Here is a 20,614-nt window from a genome sequence, read left to right as displayed (position 1 = left end):
CCCTGCACCTGGACCTTCGCAAGCACCATCAGCGACCACATCCACTTCCATGTCCCAGCACAGCGTCCAAATGTCCTTACCCCAGGCATTTGAACGCAAGCACAAATACCCAGTCACCCACCCACAGGCCATAGCACTTAATGCGCAACTTTCCAAATTACTGGCCCTGGAAATGTTGCCATTTAGGCTTGTGGACACTGAGGCCTTCCGCAGCCTGATGTCGGCAGTTGTCCCTCGTTATACAGTCCCCAGCCGCCACTATTTTTCACGGTGTGCCATGCCCGCCTTACACCAGCATGTGTCCCATAACATCACTCGTGCCCTGAGCAACGCAGTTACTGGGAAGGTCCAAATAACCACTGACACATGGACAAGTGCTTTTGGCCAGGGACGCTACATTTCCCTGATGGCACACTGGGTGAATGTTGTGGAGGCCGGGAGTGAGTCGTACCCTGGAATGGCACAGGTGCTACCGACACCAAAGATTGCGGGCCCTAATTCCATCAGGGTTTCCGCCACCACCTACGTTAGTGGCTCCAACCCCCACTTCCCCTCCTCCACTTCCACCTCAGAATTATCCTCTTACAGCACCAGTCAGCCATCAGTCGGTAGCTGGAAGCAGTGTAGCACTGCAGTGGGGAAGCATCAACAGGCCGCGCTTAAGCTGATCTGCTTAGGTGATAAACAGCACACCGCCACAGAGCTGTGCCAGGGGATAAGAGACCAGACTGAGCTGTGGCTCTCGCCATTCAACCTACAACCAGGCATGGTTGTGTCTGATAATAGCCGTAACTTGGAGGCGGCTTTGGAGCTCGGCAAGCTCACACACATCCCATGCCTAGCCACATCTTCAACTTAGGCTACTTTCACACTCGTGTTTGGTGCGGATCCGTCATGGAACTGCACAAACGCATTCGTTAAGATAATACAACAGCATGCATCCGTTCAGAACGGATCCGTTTGTACTATCTTTAACATAGCCAAAACGGATATGTCTTGAACACCATTGAAAGTCAATCGGGGACGGATCCGTTTTCTATTGTGCCATATTGTGTCAGTGAAAATGGATCCGTCCCCATTGACTTACATTGTGTGTCAGGAAGCATCCGTTTGGCTCAGTTTCATTAGACAGACAACAAAACGCTGCTTGCAAAGCAGAATGGAGGCAGAACGGAGCCAAACTGAGCCGAACTGATGCATTCTGAGCGGATCCTTATCCATTCAGAATGCATTAAGGGCAGAACTGATTCGTTTGGGACCGCTTGTGAGATCCCTAAACGGATCTCACAAACTGAAACCAAAATGCCAGAGTGAAAGTAGCCTAAGTGGTTCAGCGGTTTCTCAAAACCTACCCCAATTTGCCTGAGCTACTAGTGAAGGTGCGCCGCGTGTGTGCCCATTTCCGCAAGTCATCGACAGCTTCCACCGGTCTGTCAACGCTGCAGCAGCGCTTACAATTGCCAGCTCACCGACTGTTGTGCAACGTGAGCACGCGCTGGAACTACACATTTCACATGTTGGCCAGGCTTTGTGAGCAGCAGAGGGCAGTAGTGGAATACCAGCTGCAACATGGTCGTCACCCTTCTAGTCAGCTTCCGCTCTGCACAAGCGAGAAGTGGGCATAGATGTCTGACCTCTGTGAGGTTTTAAGAAACTTTGAGGAATCAACACAGATGGTGAGCGGCAATAACGCTATTATCAGCGTCACCATCCCACGTCTGTGTCTACTGAAACGCTCGCTGCTCACAATTAAGGCCCGACGCTTTGCATGTGGAAGAGGTGGAAATGGGGGAAGACATTACACAGGGTGATAACCACCCTCAGTTCGATGATGATGAGGAGGAGCAGGAGACGGATGCCTCCGTTACAGAGTGTAGTACCCATGGAAATTAATTCCATCTGTTCAGCGTGGATGGGCAGAAGAGGAGGAAGAGGATGAGGAGATTGAGAGTCATCCTCCTGATGACAACAGTGAAGTCTTGCCTGTTGGGACTCTGGCACACATGGCTGACCTTATGTTAGGCTGCCTTTCCCGTCATCTACGCGTTTTAAGCTTTTTGGAAAACACCGATTACTGGGTGTTCACCCTTCTCGACCCCCGCTACAAAGAGAACTTCTCATCTCTCATTCCTCTGGGGAGAGGACGAGCAAAATGGTGCAATACCAAAAGGTACTTGTGGAAAAATTGCTCCAAAAATTTCCAGCTGACAACGCTGGCAGCAGAGTACGTAGTTCCTTGGGCAACCGAGGAGGGGAGATGAGGGGAACACACAGCAGTTCCAACAGAGGCAGGGCAACACTCTCTAAAGCCTAGGACAGTTTCATGACACCCCACCAGCACCCTCACCCTGATGCGCGGTCTAGTGTCACAAGGAGGGAAAAATTTTGGAAGATGGTGAAGAAGTACATAGCAGACTGTGTCAGCGTCACCAATGATCCTTACAACTAATGGGTATCCAAGCTGGACACGTGGCACGAACTGGCGCTCTACGCCTTGGAGGTGCTGGCCTGCCCTGCCGCCAGCATTTTGTCAGAGCTGGTATTTAGTGCTGCTGGGGGCATAATAACTGATAAACGCATCCGCCTGTCAACTGAAAATGCTGACAGGTTGACTCTTATAAAAATGAACAAGGCCTGGATTGTCCCTGACTTCTCTACTCCACCAGAGGAAAGCGGCTGAACATAAAGGCACTTTAAATGTGTGTTTTTTATAATGTACTGAATACACTGTATTCCCATGCACCCCTTCCACCAAAAAAGGGTATATGGTTCAATCTTCCTTTTCTCATCCTCCTCCTCTTCCATCATATCAACATGCTTATTAGTCTGCCCTCGCATACAATGTTTTGAGGGTCAACTCACCAGCAGGCCCTCACTCATAATTTTTTCAATGGTTAGCTAAGCAGCAGACCCTCGCCCCTAATGTTTTAGATGGTCAGCTCAGCAGCAGGCCGTCGCCCCTAATGTTTTAGAGAGTCAGCTCTGCAACAGACCCTCACCCCTAATGTTTTAGATGGGCAGCTCAGCAGCAGGCCCTTTCCCGTAATGTTTTAGAGGGTCACCAGCAGGCCCTTGCTCCTAATGTTTTTGAGGGTCACAAGCAGGCCATCAATCATAATTTTTCAAGGATGTATGAAGCCCTCCTTTATGTGTAATAAAGGGTGTATTGGAGTGCCGGTTCCTTGTAATTTTTGGAAACCCTTTCACTTGCATTGGCTTTATGAGTGTAGGAGTCCCACTACCTGAACAATTGTACCACAATGTGAATGAGGCCCTCCTTTATGTGATATACAGGTTGTATCAGAGTGCCTCTTCCTTGTAATTTTTGGCAGCACTTGCACTTTATATACAAGTAAATATACAGGAAAGAATGTTTCCTAACAATTTTTCCTCTAAAAACGATTTTATCTTCGGTTTTGTGCGGATTATTGTCAGTCTGTAAAAGTGGCGTACTACTCGGACAACATCGTTACCAGCAGTGACCTGCAAGTACAAGATGCATCCAGACATCCTCCTCATGCTGCTCCCGAACCATTTCGGTGGTGTTTCCATCAATTTCTGACCTTTTCCTATGAACCAGACACCCTCCCCTTTTCAGAGCAGGGGGTGCCTGGTTTAATGCTCGGGTTCTCCCATTGACTTCCATTGTGCTCGGGTGCTCAGTAGAGCACCCAAGCATCCCGAGGTGTTCGACCCGAGCACCAGAGCACCCGAGCACTTTGGTGCTCGATCAATACTAATGGTTATGTTTTTTGCACAGAACATTGTGGACTTTTTTTTATCAATCCCAACGAAGAATGCCCTGCTCCTAAACAGCCATATTGCAGGATGTCAGTAGCTCAGTGTGTTCAGTCAGAGAAATTAATCGTCACTACTGGAAAACATAAGTTTGTGACCATAGAGGAGGGTATTTTATGATTACTGCCTGGTGATTAATCTGGATATTCTCTGCCCACATTCCCCGGCGCTCAATCCTCCTTTCTTCTAGGGAATGGATCTTGAGGAAGGAGACGGTTTCTGTGGGATTATTAATATACTTTCTTGCTCTATTGGTTAATTAATATTCTCTCATTTGCATATCTCTCTTTTTCCTTGTCTTGCCTGGAGTTGTCATTTCTAAACATATGATCGTAATAAACGATCCCATTCTGTTTTTCCACCAGTGGCTGTCAGCAAAATTAATTTTCTGCTCCGCACTCCTAACCGATGTACCCTCCACCATATCACAGCTTTTACAGAAAGCTCAGATCCCAGCTTGTGACGTGCTTGATGTGGCGTACCAATTTTCACTGACTAGATAGCAGCTTTTTACATCATACAGGAATGTAGGAACTAGGAAGGTTACGGCAAAATAGGTTTAATTACATTTTATCCTTTTTTCTACATAGTAGTTCTCGTGTAATGCAAGTTTTTTTTCTACACTTCCCTTGACTTGTAAAAATCATAAACCAAGAAGAATGAAATAACTGTGTTATTGTTATATTATAATATTTTTGCTGTGCAGAAGTCTGTTAAATGCAGTTTCTAGATGTGTTAAGCATTAAATATTGCAACTTATACATTTTAAAGGCAAGTCTACTTTTGGACAACACTCCTAGAGAATGAAAAAGTTTTTCCCTTTTTTTATATAGGCAAAGCATCTTCATAATGAAATTTATAATATATCTGTATATATTTTTTAGTTTGCATTGTTTTCTTGTTCATTAAAGAGAACGTCACCACAGAATGCAGTGCAATCCGCAGGCAACATGTTATAGAGCAGGAGAAGCTGCAGATTGATTTATGGTTTGTGGGAAAAGATTTAGTAAAACTTGTCATTTATACAGTGCATTTATATCTCTGCTATTTCTGAACTTAAACAGGACATTTCATGGGATTATGTGTTACAAACTGGTCTGCTTACCAAGTTGCAGCCCATACAAAAAATACCCCTCCGTTCCGCCGCTGTGCCCCCTGCTGTTTTTGGTGCCTGATTTGTTCAGTTAGGCCATCGGTACAGGGAGGAGGAGACATTTGGTTTTCTCAATGGATGTCTCCTTCTCCCTGGCTCTGACGCTGTCCAATTGCAGAGGACCATATCACAGCCAGAAGGTGAGCTGTTTTTTCTCCCTGGCTGTGATGCGGTCCACTGTGATTGCACGGCATCACAGCCAGAGAGGAGGAGACGCCCATTGAGAAAACCAAATGTCTCCTCCTCCCTGTACCTATGGTCTAAATTAACATATCAAGAACCAAAAACAGCAGCGGAATGGAGGGGTATTTTTGAAAAAAAAAGTACTTGCATCTGTAGGGGCCGCACTATCTGGTTAGCATAACAATTTGCAACACATAATCCCAGCTATCTCTGTATACACACTTGCACAGGGAATGCTATCAATTACTTAAAACACCTTCACGGTGTACAACTTGCAGCAGTGACACAGAGAACTGTATCAATCACTGATAAGACCTCCCTGTATACAGCTATCAGTGGCTGACAGCTATTTCTGTATACAAACTTGCACAGAGAATGTTACCAATCACTGATAACAACTCCCCCTGTGTACAGCTATCAGTGACTGACAGCTATCTATGTATACACACTTACATAGAGAATACTATCAATCACTGATAACACCTCCCCATGTACAGCTATCCGTGACTGACAGCTATCTCTGTATACACAATAATACAGAGAATGTGATCAATCACTAATAACACATCCCCATGTACAGCTATCACTGACTGACAGTTATCTCTGTATACACACTAACACAGAGAATGCTATCAATCATTGATATCACCTCCCCCGTGTACAACTATCAGTGACGGGACAGCTGTCTGTAAACACATTTACACAGAGAATACAATCAATCACTGATAACACCTCCCCTGTGTACAGCTATTAGGGGCTGACAACTATGTCTGTATACACACTTACATAGACAATGCTATCAATCACTGATAATACCTTCCAGTGTACAATTATCAGTGACTGACAGCTATCTATGTATACACAGTTACACAGAGAGTGCTATCAATCACTGATATCACCTCCCTTATTTACAACTGAATTCAGAAATTACAGAGAGATAAATCTATAAATTACAAGTTTTACTGAATCTTTTCCCACAAAACTGTACATGAATCTGCTCAGCTCTTCCCTCTCTATAACATGCTGCCTGCAGATTACATTTTATGTCATCTAATAACCCTTATTCAGATCCAGATGCTGGTTTGAAAGCTGCAGAAACTTTTTCATGGGACAAACCTTTTAATAATATAGCCCTGCTGAAGAATTTTGCATTAATCAATGTCACATTTACTTGCTATTTGTACAACTATAACTAGTTATCTATACACCATAAAATAAAATCTTAGTTTAATCCTTCACAGTACAGTTATAAGAGCTGTGTCAGCAAGCAGAGATTTTAAAAACAGTGAGGATGTTAGCTGAAAAGAGGACAATGGCTGTAACATTTATGGAAAGCCTTTTAGTTCACCGCGTAACTTTAACATTTCAGTTCACATTTTGCAATGGTGTATTTATTAAAGGGGATTATGGAGTACAATATTGATAAAATATATAGCTCATCAATATCAGATAGGTGGGGGTCCGACCCCTGGCACCCCAGCTTTTCAGCTCTTTGGAAAGGATGCAGCTTTTAAATGAGTGCTGTGGCCTCCTCAAGGCATACCAAGCACAGCGCCGTACACTGAATATTGGCTGGTATTGCAGCCCAAGCCCATTCACTTGGGATGTGACCAATGAGTATGACATTAGTGGCCTAGGTAGAGGCAGTAACTAGTGCGCCGCAGCCTCTTTAAACCGTTGATCGCTGTGGGTGACAGGATTTGGACCCCCATCGATCAGATATTGATGACTAAGGGCCCATTCACACGACCGTATGGCTTTGCGGATCCGCAATTTGCGGATCCGCAAAACACGGACACCGGCCATGTGTGTTCCGCAATTTGCGGACCGCACATGTCCGCAACCATAATAGAAAATGCCTATTCTTGTCCGCGATTGCGGATAAGAATAGGACATGTTCTATCTTTTCTGCGGAGCCGCGGTATGGAATAACGGATGCGGACGGCACACAGTGTGCTGTCCGCATCTTTTCAGCGCCGATAGAAATGAATGGATCTGCAGACCTTCCGCAAAATTGCAGAACTGCTACGGATCCGTACATACGGTCGTGTGAATGGGCCCTTACTCTGAGGACAGGTTATCAATATTTTACTCCTGGAAACACCCTTTAAAGGCTATGTACACCTTTTCAGGCATTTTTTATTATTATTATTGCATTGTACTCATTTTGACCTAAAAAATACATTTTCAGCTGGTCTTTATACAAAATTTTAATCCCCTTTCTCTGTGCAGCATTGAGAATTTCTGGTAGCAGTCTCTAAATTTTTACTGTGTTCTATCAGGCAGCTCAGCTGACGGCTACTTATCTCTGACCTTATAAACACTCATTATAGCTCAATTCTTATCTTACTGATGAGAATATGGCTTACCTTTTACTAATTTAGAGATAAGGTTTAAAGTGAAAGTATAATTCACACAGTAAGACAAACCGCTAATCTTTTGTGACAGAACAGCTGAATATTTTTATTATTACTATATAATAAACTATATATTAATAAAGACCAATTGAAGAAATGATTTTTAGCCCAAAATGAGTAAAATGCAGTCATAAACAAATTGCCCCCGGCGGTGTACATAGCCTTTACTGTAAGTTCTTGTGTATTGATTATTGATAATTTAGATGTTTGTTTCCTGATTCCCCCATAGCCTGAATGTTGGCAAGAGTGACGTTCTCACTTTTTATGATGGTGATGACTTGACAGCCCGTGTCCTGGGTCGATACACGGGGACCCACAATCGCTTCAAAATCTATACATCAATGGCTGATGTCATCATCCAGTTCCAGACAGATCCCGGCAGTAATGTCTTTGGCTACCAGCAAGGTTTCATCATTAATTTTTTTGGTGAGTGACTTGGTATGACTTGTTTGGATGGGACATAGTGCATAATCAGTGACCAGTTTGGTTAATTTGATTGAGAAAATGATAACGCTAGCTTTATTTCTAGAGATAAGCGAAGTTTTGGAAAATTCAATTCGGCTGCTTCGCTGAATTTTTCCCAAAAATTCACTTTGTGACAAAGTAGCGGGTGCAATGACACGCTCCCCATCATTGTACCCCTCAGATGATGTGTTCATACATAATCGCGGCATCTGAGAGTAAAAACGGTGCAAAATTAACAGAATTTTTTTTTTAAATCATACTTACCACCTCCATTTGCTCGTGGTGGGTCGGCCGCCGCCATCTTGCTTGAAGATCTGGCCAGCAGATCACCACACACGGGATTTCGTCCGAGATCTTCAATCACGATGGCGGCTGCCAGCTCATCGCAAGCAAATGGAGGAGGTATATATGATTCCAGGTTAAATCGATTCGCTACCTTGAAGCACGAGTAAATTCGGCTACACGGTGAATCAAATTTATCCTGAAATTTGGATCGATTTCCACTTCATTGGATTCAATTCGCTCAACTCTATTTATTTCCTTAACACCAAATGTAGAAAAAGAAGTTCTGATCATTTCTGTGATCTTACTGTTTGCAGAAGTAGCAAGGAACGATACATGTCCAGAATTACCAGAAATTCCCAACGGATGGAAGACCACATCGCAGTCTGAGCTTGTCCATGGCACTGTCGTAACCTATCAGTGTTATCCAGGGTATGAGATTGCAGGAGCTGAGCTTCTCATGTGTCAGTGGGACCTTACATGGAGCGGAGACCTTCCGTCATGTGAAAGGGGTAAGAGGGAACACTAATATATTGCTCCGTGGCTAGACCGCCATAATCACCCATTCATCACCTCCATAATCACCTGTATCCTATATTATTTATGAACAGTGTCCTTTATCTTGAAAGAAAAATCTCAGCTGGAAAAAAAACTGAAAATCTCAACACTAGAACATCACAAATGCCTGGTCTCAATGTGAATAGTACTAAAAACTGGACTATTACTCTTTTTTGTAATACATGAGAAACTAAAAAATGCTAACATTTTCACGCAGAGCTGTCTCATATTGCAATCGAAAGTGTGGGTCTGCGAATATGAAAAATACTGTATATTCAATATCAGACCAGTCTCTCTCTTGGAGGCAGCCTGCTTCGCTTAGGGTATGGTCACATTCCTAAAATTAAAATTGGAATTTTTCCATGAGAAGATTTGGAATCCTTGTTGCAGTAAAAAAAAAAGAAAAAGCATGTTCATTCTTGGCGCGATTTCTGCTCAGATATGGGGATAAATCCATATTCAAAGGCAATCTGAAAATCTGTAGCAGAAATACGGTAACCAGGCAAGCAAAGCTCAAATGTTATTACTCTCCTGCCGAATGAACGCATGAAGGGAGGAAGTTTATTTTTGCTGGATGTCTTTAAAATTGTTTGGCATTGGCATCATTCAGACGGGTGTATTGTACCCATATTTTATTGATCTCTTTGGCATGACAGGTATACTTCACAGAAGAGTCCTTTGTTCAATGATCTACAAGACTTACATATTAACTAGTTGCTGGGCCTTTGCTTTTATTTTTTACTTATTAATATTTATATGTAATGCATCTTTAAATTGAGTTTATTAAAGGGGTTTTCTCATCTAAGACAATGGGGGCATATTGCTAGGATACCGCTGAGACCCGCACCCATCTCCTAAACAGAGCCCCGAAAGTGATGAAGAACGCACTGTGCATGCGCAGCTGCCCTTCATTCATTTCTATGGGGCCGCCAAGAATAGCCAAGCGCTGGCTCTGCTATTTCCGTCGGGCCCATAGAAGTAAATGGGAGTGGTGGCCAGATATGCGAAGTGCGCTTCCATTCACTGTGGAGAGCGCTTGGTGGTGGCTGGACCAGAGTCCTCCAGCTACCACTTTTCCAGCTCCATTCTCGATAAAGGTGTGGGTCGCAGTGGTGGGACTCCACCTATCAGACAATGGCGGCATATCCTAGCGATATGCCCCCATTGTCTCAGATGAGACAACCCCTTTAATTTAAACTTTGGCGTGAGGCCTCAAATAAGTGGCTGTATTGAGGTCCTTTACAACCTTCAAAGGGGTTTATTGGGTGTATAATATTGATGACCTATCCTCAGAATAGGTCATTAATATCAGATTGGCAAGGTCGACGGGTGTAACCTGTTTCAGCAGGCCGCAGTGCTCCAACACTGTGGCCTCCTCCTAGCTAACCAAGCACAGCACCATCCATTGAATATCTGCTGTGAACTATAATACAGCACCCAATTCTAAGGGCTCTACTGTACTTCTGACCAGAACAGGCAATGTTTTTATCATTTCCGCCACGCGGATCCACAAAAAATATAGATGTGCGCACGGAATTAGCACCCGGCATACCCGGGCAAGAGCCAGGCCAACTACGTCTCCTTACTCCAGAGGCGTCGCCAGGTCAAAACATTCATGGCTTGAGCCCCGGATGTTTTTACCAGGGCCCGGAATGTTATAACCAATGGCCAGGGCCGCCATCAGGGTAGTTCTGGCTCTACTGCCGTCAGGGGGTGACTGGCTGGGCTGGAGGCTATGTTTATGTCTGTGCTCACTGGCAACGGGCCCTGAACTGTGATTTTACTTCATGCATCAGAGCGCTCACCACATGGTGTCATATGAGCAATATCACCTAATAATGAATCTAAAACATTGTAATAAATAACGACACAAACATTCTATGGTGAAATAATGGACGCGGTCCTTTATTAAGGGTTAATTTACATACCGAAAAAAATAAAATAATTAATGAATAAAATTAATAAATAACCATTAAAACCAGTACTTCAATAATGTCCCCCCAGCAAAGCTGGATAACTAACCCCCTCTAACTCAGGACCGTGACTTTAAACTGGAGAGGGTGGGCAGGCGACGTCTTCTTCTTCCAGTGTTCAAGGACGGACAGGCTCCGGACTTGCTGGACACCTGTATAAATAGTCAAATTTCCCGCCGCTGAAACTTGAATGACCAATCACTGATGGGCAGAAACCAGGTACCCAGCAACAGGTAAGCAACCAAGCACCAATCAGAACCTCCCATTAAGATTCACCTCAGATGAGTGTAGAAATACATGAAATAAAGGGAAAAAAGGTGGGAAAAAAGCAAGGCAAAGGGGGACAAAACAGTATACCATATACCCTAATATGCTCAATCACACCATGGTTGTGACTTCGACATATGTCTCCGTGCCCACTAACATGGTGTCATATGAGCAATATCACCTAATAATTAACCTAAAACATTGTAATAAATAACGACACAAACATTCTATGGTGAAATTATGGCCGTGGTCCTTTATTAAGGGTTAATTTACATACCGAATAAAAAATAAATAATGAATTAATAAAATTAATAAATAGCCATTAAAACCAGTACTTCAATAATGTCCCCCCAGCAAAGATGGGTGACTAACCCACCAGACATGCGGGTATTAGCCTTTTCTATCATTTTCTGCAACCAACATTGAAAATATCCAGGCATATATCTGACAAATGAACTAAGTCGTCCCGATATAACCCTAACACAAAGTCTTCCAACTCCGTATGTCTGAAGCTCCAACCATCTAAACTTGGAAGGTATTTTTCTATACTCCTATTAACTCTTTTCCTAATTTTATTAATGAAACCAAATTGATCACTTTTCCAGACGGTACGTGGAATTATTTCTAAAAAAATCAAAGTAACGTTAGGTAATAATGACTTTATAAAGCTCAAATCTGCTTTCATCTGATTTAAAAATTCTACACTTCTAACTTTCCCCAAATCATTCTCCCCAGTATGAATGATCAAGACATCAGGCTGGGGTAAAGACTGCTACTCTCCTCTTAAAATCGGAATGATCCGATTCCATTTTATGCCTCTAAATCCTAACCAGAAAACTGAAATGAATAACAAACCAATCAACGAATTCTGAGAATAAAAACGCTCCGCATCCCTTCTTTCAGCCCAAAAGACAAAAGAATGACCCAGAATCCATACGATCCACTGCTTTGTACCTAAAAGAGATTAATATCTCATTTAATGTCTTATTAAAGTTTTAAGTATAACATTTTCATTTCCGCATCATCTGATACAAATATGTAGTCATGCATTAAGAGCGTGCACGTGAAGCATAGAGTGTTCAACATAGTAAGCCACGCAACCGCGTGGAAACAAACATTAAAGTAGTACAAAATCAAACACTTAAGAAAAGACACATAAGACAGGGCATTAGACAGAGGGAGGGGGGAGGGGGAAGGTTAGGAGGGTATCCATAGCTAGATATGTAGAGTTTACACTTGTATGTTCCGGAAAGTTTCTGAGGAACGGAAAGTGTCCCAAGGACCCAAAGTTTTCAGGTATCGTGAGGCGTCCAAGGGTGTCACGCTAATGAGATCCTCTATTCTCTGGTGTAGGGCAATCTCCTCAAACCATTCCTCCACTGAAGGAAGAGAGCTGGATTTCCAATGTCGTGGTATTACTGCTTTTGCTGCCTAGATCATATATTCCAGAAGTGAGTTCTTGTAGGCAGGGATGTTCAGGTCATAAGCAATAAAAGAGCTTCAGGGGTATTCCGGATGGGGATGCCCGTTACCTCTCTGATTACCCTATGTACGGAGTTCTAAAATGGACGTAAAATAGTATAATGCCACCAGATATGGATCATCATACCTTCCTCTGTTTGGCATCTCCAGCAGCGATCTGACACTGTGGGGAACCATTTATGGAGCAACGCAGGTACTCTGTACCATCTGGATAGAATTTTGTAGCTCGTTTCTTGAGCCTTGGTAGAGATTAGTGCTTTGTGAGATAGAAGAAAACTTCTATTCCATTGGGATGGGGTGAGGTGAGTACCTAAGTCCTGTTCCCAGGCCTGACAGAATGGAGGAGGGTACGAGGAGCGTTAATTTATGAGCAGCTTGTATATAGTTGATATGTTTCTAAAAACCGCTGAGGGAGAGATGCACATCTGCTCGAATGATGTAAGGTTTCGAGTCAGTGTGTGGGTCTTACAGATGGAGGAGTGGAAGTGCTTTAGTTGTAAATATTCAAAGGAGTTGCGGGTTGATGGGGTGGGAGTCCCAAGTAGTTGAGGTAGAGGTTTCAATGAGGATCCTGAGAGGACATGGCAAAATCTGATTGGGCTGATCCTCGAACCCTGGAGAAAGGGCTGAGACGAGCGTCCCGGAGGGAAGCAAGGATGATCCGTTATTGGAACCAGAGGACCTTTAGGGTCAATTAGTGAGGTGTGGCAACTTATGGATGCTAATGTTGCAAAGGTATGATGGGCTGTAAAGGAAAATAACTTTAGTGGGTCTAGAATGGTAAATTATTATACAATATTTTGTGCTGCCAATTGGCTATATGGATGCCATGTTAACACTGTAATACTTTTAATAGTGTTCATTCCTGATAAGAATGTACTGTGATACACATTTTGTTTTGTGCCAAAATAAATAAAATGTTTAATAAAAAAAAGAAAAAAAAAGAAAGAGTATGACGTGGGGAGCCTATTAGCAATGGTAGGGATGTTATAGAGCAGGAGGAGAAGTCACGTGCAATGTGAACCCAGGACTTGGATGTGTCAGTGCGGATCATGTCTAAAAGCCGGGCATAGACAGTAGCGTGGTAGTATAGTCGACAATCTGGAAGACCCACTCCCCCTGTCTCCTTAGAACGGGTCAGTATTCCCCATTTGATTTGTGGCTTACCGGGTGACCACACAAATTGTGTGAAGCATCGGCGTATGTGAGACCAGAATATGGACTGAATACGGTGGGGGATGGTCTGCAGGAGATAGAGTAGTTTTGGTAGCATAGTCATTTTCAGGATGCTAATCCTACCAAACCAGGAGAAATCCCTTCGGCGCCAGGCTTCAAGATCCTTCTGAAATTGTTGAAGGAGAGGGGTGAGGTTTAGTCTAAAAAGCCACGTCAGCTCAGCGGTGATTTTTATACCTAGATATGTTATTCCATTTGATGGCCAGGAAAAGGGAAAGGAAGTTTTAAGGGAAAAGACCAGTGCACTGGATAAGGAGACATCCAAGGCCTCCAACTTGGGCAAGTTAATTTTGAAGATGGTCCAGTCACCAAAACGGGAGATCTCACCAAGCAAAGACGGCAGAGAAATGTAAGGATTAGTTATACACTGCGTGCAGAATTATTAGGCAAATGAGTATTTTGACCACATCATCCTCTTTATGCATGTTGTCTTACTCCAAGCTGTATAGGCTCGAAAGCCTACTACCAATTAAGCATATTAGGTGATGTGCATCTCTGTAATGAGAAGGGGTGTGGTCTAATGACATCAACACCCTATATTAGGTGTGCATAATTATTAGGCAACTTCCTTTCCTTTGGCAAAATGGGTCAAAAGAAGGACTTGACAGGCTCAGAAAAGTCAAAAATAGTGAGATATCTTGCAGAGGGATGCAGCACTCTTAAAATTGCAAAGCTTCTGAAGCGTGATCATCGAACAATCAAGCGTTTCATTCAAAATATTCAACAGGGTCGCAAGAAGCGTGTGGAAAAACCAAGGCGCAAAATAACTGCCCATGAACTGAGAAAAGTCAAGCGTGCAGCTGCCAAGATGCCACTTGCCACCAGTTTGGCCATATTTCAGAGCTGCAACATCACTGGAGTGCCCAAAAGCACAAGGTGTGCAATACTCAGAGACATGGCCAAGGTAAGAAAGGCTGAAAGACGACCACCACTGAACAAGACACACAAGCTGAAACGTCAAGACTGGGCCAAGAAATATCTCAAGACTGATTTTTCTAAGGTTTTATGGACTGATGAAATGAGAGTGAGTCTTGATGGGCCAGATGGATGGGCCCGTGGCTGGATTGGTAAAGGGCAGAGAGCTCCAGTCCGACTCAGACGCCAGCAAGGTGGAGGTGGAGTACTGGTTTGGGCTGGTATCATCAAAGATGAGCTTGTGGGGCCTTTTCGGGTTGAGGATGGAGTCAAGCTCAACTCCCAGTCCTACTGCCAGTTTCTGGAAGACACCTTCTTCAAGCAGTGGTACATGAAGAAGTCTGCATCCTTCAAGAAAAACATGATTTTCATGCAGGACAATGCTCCATCACACGCATCCAAGTACTCCACAGCGTGGCTGGCAAGAAAGGGTATAAAAGAAGAAAATCTAATGACATGGCCTCCTTGTTCACCTGATCTGAACCCCATTGAGAACCTGTGGTCCATCATCAAATGTGAGATTTACAAGGAGGGAAAACAGTACACCTCTCTGAACAGTGTCTGGGAGGCTGTGGTTGCTGCTGCACGCAATGTTGATGGTGAACAGATCAAAACACTGACAGAATCCATGGATGGCAGGCTTTTGAGTGTCCTTGCAAAGAAAGGTGGCTATATTGGTCACTGATTTGTTTTTGTTTTGTTTTTGAGTGTCAGAAATGTATATTTGTGAATGTTGAGATGTTATATTGGTTTCACTGGTAAAAATAAATAATTGAAATGGGTATATATTTGTTTTTTGTTAAGTTGCCTAATAATTATGCACAGTAATAGTCACCTGCACACACAGATATCCCCCTAAAATAGCTAAAACTAAAAACAAACTAAAAACTACTTCCAAAAATATTCAGCTTTGATATTAATGAGTTTTTTGGGTTCATTGAGAACATGGTTGTTGTTCAATAATAAAATTAATCCTCAAAAATACAACTTGCCTAATAATTCTGCACTCCCTGTATAGAGCAAGAGATCTGCAAAAGCCGCACATTTGTATTCACATTCTCCGATCTTTATTCCCGAGATGTCCGGGTTGGCGCGTATGGAAGACATAAGGTGCTCCATAACCAAAATTGAAAGACAAAAACATGCAATGCGACAATTAACTGCAATATAGAGTACAAAATTGCATAATAATAACAAGTGCTACACTATAAGTGCGAGATACTTGGCAAATCGTTTTGTACAAAATTATTTGAGCCCGTCTGCCGAGCGTCAAGGCGATCTCTGTTAGACGGGTTCCTACGCTAAATTCTACCTGTTAGGTGCCATGACGGCTACCATACACTTCAGGGAGTGTAGGTTCCACATTCCTACATTAAATCCTACCTGTTAGGTGCCATGACGGCTACCATACACTTCAGGGAGTGTAGGTTACACAGCAGGCCCACTCCACAACACCACCGGCGCCAAATGGCTACCAAGGACTGTAGTGAGAGTCCACAAACTATCTCACTCCTGGTGCCATGGCTTCAGTAAGTGAGCGGGAGCAGGCCTGACTATGTACTAACACTAATTAAAATCAGCCTATAGGGCAGACAGGGTGGTCAGGAGTGCATGACTGAGGAGGCAGCCACACCTCCAGTACTCTATAACCAAAATGTAAAGCAGAGGAGACAGCGAACAACACTGACGCGTTCATTATAGATAGGGAAGGAAGGGGAAAGAGTGCCATTAAGCTCCCACAGGCTTTAGCACAGCCTGCTCCTTCCTCAGACTGAAAGCCCCACCCAAGTCCAGCAACAGGATTAAATAGCATCCCTGGACATGGGCATATTCTTAAATCCCGGAGTGGAGCATGGGGAACAGGCACCCACCCAACACATTGCCTATTCCCAGTAAAAGCCCGCCCTGGACTAGCTGCTGGACTAAGGCCTCTTTCACACTTGCGTTGTCCGGATCCGGCGTGTACTCCACTTGCCGGAATTACACTCCGGATCCGGAAAAACGCAAGTGTACTGAAAGCATTTGAAGACGGAACCGTCTTCCAAATGCGTTCAGTGTTACTATGGCACCCAGGACGCTATTAAAGTCCTGGTTGCCAAAGTGGGAGCGAGGGAGCAGTATACTTACCGTCCGTGCGGCTCCCGGGGCGCTCCAGAATGACGTCAGAGCGCCCCATGCGCATGGATGACGTGATCCATGCGATCACATGATCCATGCGCTTGGGGCGCCCTGACGTCACTCTGGAGCGCCCGGGGAGCCGCACGGACGGTAAGTATACTGCTCCCCCGCTCCCCGCTACACTTTACCATGGCTGCCAGGACTTTAGCGTCCCGGCAGCCATGGTAACCACTCTGAAAAAGCTAAATGTCGGCTCCGGCAATGCGCCGAAACGACGTTTAGCTTAAGGCCGGATCCGGATCAATGCCTTTCAATGGGCATTAATTCCGGATCCGGCCTTGCGGCAAGTGTTCGGGATTTTTGGCCGGAGCAAAAAGTGCAGCATGCTGCGGTATTTTCTCCGGCCAAAAAACGTTCCGTTCCGGAACTGAAGACATCCTGATGCATCCTGAACGGATTTCTCTCCATTCAGAATGCATTAGGATAATCCTGATCAGGATTCTTCCGGCATAGAGCCCCGACGACGGAACTCTATGCCGGAAGACAAGAACGCAAGTGTGAAAGAGCCCTAAGCTAAGTAGCTTGGTGTCCACCAACTAGCTTAGTGGCCACCTATATCTAGGGCCTTTACTCCACCAAGGCCGGGCCCCTTGGTGACACACTCCTGGTGCAAACAACACCCCCTTTCCATGCTTTGCTGGTGCAGTGTCCCACTCAAGTAACCGTGGGCCCCGCAAACGTGTTTTTATCATGTATTAATGTAATGTGATATGCCTGTATTTTGTATTTTATCTCCTGTCATATTCTCCATGTCACAATGTGATTTTACATGCAAGTATCCTTTATACAGGCCTAGTCAGGGTGCACTACACTCGATTCTCCACAGGATGGAGCAATATCAGTGTGTATAAATAGCTTAGCTTAGACCTAAGTTAGGCTGTGCAGTCATGTGCCGTGTGTGCAGTCCTGTGCAGTTGTGTGCTGTGCAGAGCAGTTCAGTTCCTGGTTGAGGTAAATCCAAACCAGTGCAGATGAGCTCAGGTCGATCCAAGTGAGAGTTAAGTTGAATGCAGTTCTCTCATGAGCCTTCAAGAAAGCAACAGCAATGTAGCTGAATATCTGGAGGGAGGCCCCTTCCTAGCCTCTCTACTCTGTCCCTGTCGGCTCCACAGCCCAGGGTTAAGGCCTGCAAGTATTCTTCCTAGAGGTGAGCAATCCACTCCTATAGATCGCTCTTCCAGAGTGACCAATGTCTAAACTGTATGCAGCCGAGTATATAAGGAATTATCACGTTTATGCTAGACAAAGGATTAGCAAGATAGTCATAACCTGAGGACTTATTAAGCACCTTTGTAATAGGTGTAGGAGATAGCTTGAAGCATCTACATCTCCAGGTTAAATCCTGAGGACAGGGCCGATCCTAGGGTCACAGGCGCCTGGGTGCAGAAATATTTCTGGCGCCCCCACATGGGCGTGGTTATCTTACTAACTCCTCCCCTTTACAATGTAGTGGTAATAGAGTCTGAAGGGTCTATAAAAGCAGCTACACTATTTTTACAAAGCATTGAAGCTCTATTAACACTACTATCAACATAAGGTCATCTAGAGAAACCGTAGGTTTTTATTTATTTTTTCTTTCTCTTTAGGTGTTAAAACATAACTTTAATTAGATTGCTCTAACACCTAAATGGGAAAAATAAGAATTTTAAAAACCTGCTTTTTCTAGTCTAGATGACCTTATGTTAATAGTTAATAGTAGTGTTAATAGAGTCTCAAAGGTCTGTAAAAATAGTGTAGCTGCTTTTATAGACCATTGAGACTCTATTACCACTACCATAAACATAAGGTCATCTAGAGAAACAGCAGGTTTTTAAAATAATTTGGGGGATCTGTGGATGACACATTGTTATGGGAGATCTGTGGATAACACACACTGTTATGGGGGACATTATACAGGGGTAATATAACTGAGGGGTATCAGGTAAATTATACAGGGGGTAATATAACTAAGGGGTATCAGGGTACACTATACAGGGGTAATATAAGTTATATTACCCCTGTATAATAATGTCCCCTGATACCCCTTAGTTAGGCCCCAGAATTCAGAACACAGTGTTACCTGAAGTCTGGGGCCGGATGCGGCAGTGTGGGTCAAATTCTATATACCCCTTACCCTACCGAGAAACAGATATGTGCATGGGTAATATTATTACAGGAGAATGCCGCACCATACCTGTTACATCCAGTGACGTCTCCTGTGATGTACACTTTTCTCAACGTCTTCATCCAGAGATAAGACCGCCATGACACCTTCTTTCAGCCGCTTCTCGTCTCTGCAGAGTTTCACAGATTATTTTTTAGGTTCCTCACTTTACTCTCATCCTCTCCTTCCTGGGGTCTCAACAACTCATCCTGCTGCCCCCCAATACTGTGCTAGAGCCAGACAGGTAGTCCCCCATTCCTCATAATATTATTCCCCCTGTATATTATAATGGCCCCCTCTTCATCATTAATGTAATGGCCCCCACTTTATTATTAATATAATGGCCCCTCTTTAATAACAAAGAGGGGGCCATTACATTAATAATAAAGAGGGGGCATTACATTAATAATAAAGAGGGGGCCATTATATTAATAATAAAGAGGGGGACATTATATTAATAATAAATAGGGGGCCATTATATTAATAATAATGTATTGGCCCCCTCTTTGTTATTAATATAATGGCCCCCTCTTTATTAATATAATGACCCCCTCTTTGTTATTAATGTAGTGGCCCCCTCTTTATTAATATAATGGCCCCCTCTTTGTTATTAATGTAGTGGCCCCCTCTTTATTATTAATGTAATGACCCCCTCTTTATTAATAATATAATGTCCCCCTCGTTGTTAATATAATAGCCCCCTCTTTATTATTAATATAATGGTAGTCTCTCCAGTCTCCACTCTTATTAATACTATGATGTCCACTGACTGAGTACTGTCAGTGGTCCTCCTCTCGTGCCCCCAGTGCCTCTGCAATAAGGGTAGAACGTAGGGTACATAAAAAAATAATAATAATTAATACTTACCTCTCTCTCCTTCACAGCTTGTGGCATCCTGGTACAGGCGGTCATCATGCCTCACTCACTGTGCCTTCCCGCGCCGCGTCATCTCGCGAGATCCGACGCAGGAGGTCACAGTGAGGTACGTGACTAAGTCCTGCGTCGCACCTCAATTGAAGCCGCTCCCCCGGCCCCTCCTCCTCACTTCGCCTGCCCAGCTGCCCTGCACAGTGCGCGTCACACAGGGCCTCTCCTCTCGGCCTCCGCTCCGCCCCCTGTAAATTGTATCTTAGTTATTCAGCTGCGGCTGCGTTCTCCTGGCTTGAGGGGGCCCTGTGGGCCCCCCTGACTAAGGGGCCCGGTCGCAATTGCGACCGCTGCGACCCCTATAGCTACGCCACTGCGGGCATTATAAAATAAAATAAAATAAAAAGTCAAAAAAAAAAAAGTCCCGGCGGCTCGCTCGGCGCCTTTCGGGTGACAGCGCTGGGGTGCGGGGCACCCACTGCACCCCGTGTAGGATCGGCCCTGCCTGAGGACAGTCAGGCCAACTGTCAGAACAACATTGGAATAAAAGTTTCAGGATTCAGAAAAGCACCTTTTTATTCAAGGATTAGAATCAGGCCGGAGTTGTGACCAGTGTAAGACTTTCATTATTACCAGCCTAGTCTGAGCAGTAGTCTTCTTATGTATTACAAGAGCCTGTACTTCATTGAGGATTTGC

General features: G+C 44.1%; 1 protein-coding gene across 1 annotated transcript in view; it reads left to right on the top strand.

The window, feature by feature from the left end:
* SEZ6 (seizure related 6 homolog) overlaps nucleotides 1-20,614 on the top strand; it is a 606,195-nt gene that overhangs the window by 527,720 nt on the left and 57,861 nt on the right. Inside the window, exons 11-12 of the mRNA XM_040422120.1 lie at nucleotides 7,781-7,977; nucleotides 8,616-8,810. Of these exons, the coding sequence (XP_040278054.1) occupies nucleotides 7,781-7,977; nucleotides 8,616-8,810 (392 nt within the window). The remainder of the gene's footprint in view (nucleotides 1-7,780; nucleotides 7,978-8,615; nucleotides 8,811-20,614) is intronic.

The sequence above is a fragment of the Bufo bufo genome, chromosome 3 (genome assembly GCF_905171765.1).
Source record: "Bufo bufo chromosome 3, aBufBuf1.1, whole genome shotgun sequence".
Lineage (NCBI taxonomy): Eukaryota > Metazoa > Chordata > Amphibia > Anura > Bufonidae > Bufo > Bufo bufo.
The sequence above is the reverse complement of the archived record's forward strand: the minus strand, read 5'-3'. Positions and strand labels throughout refer to the sequence as shown.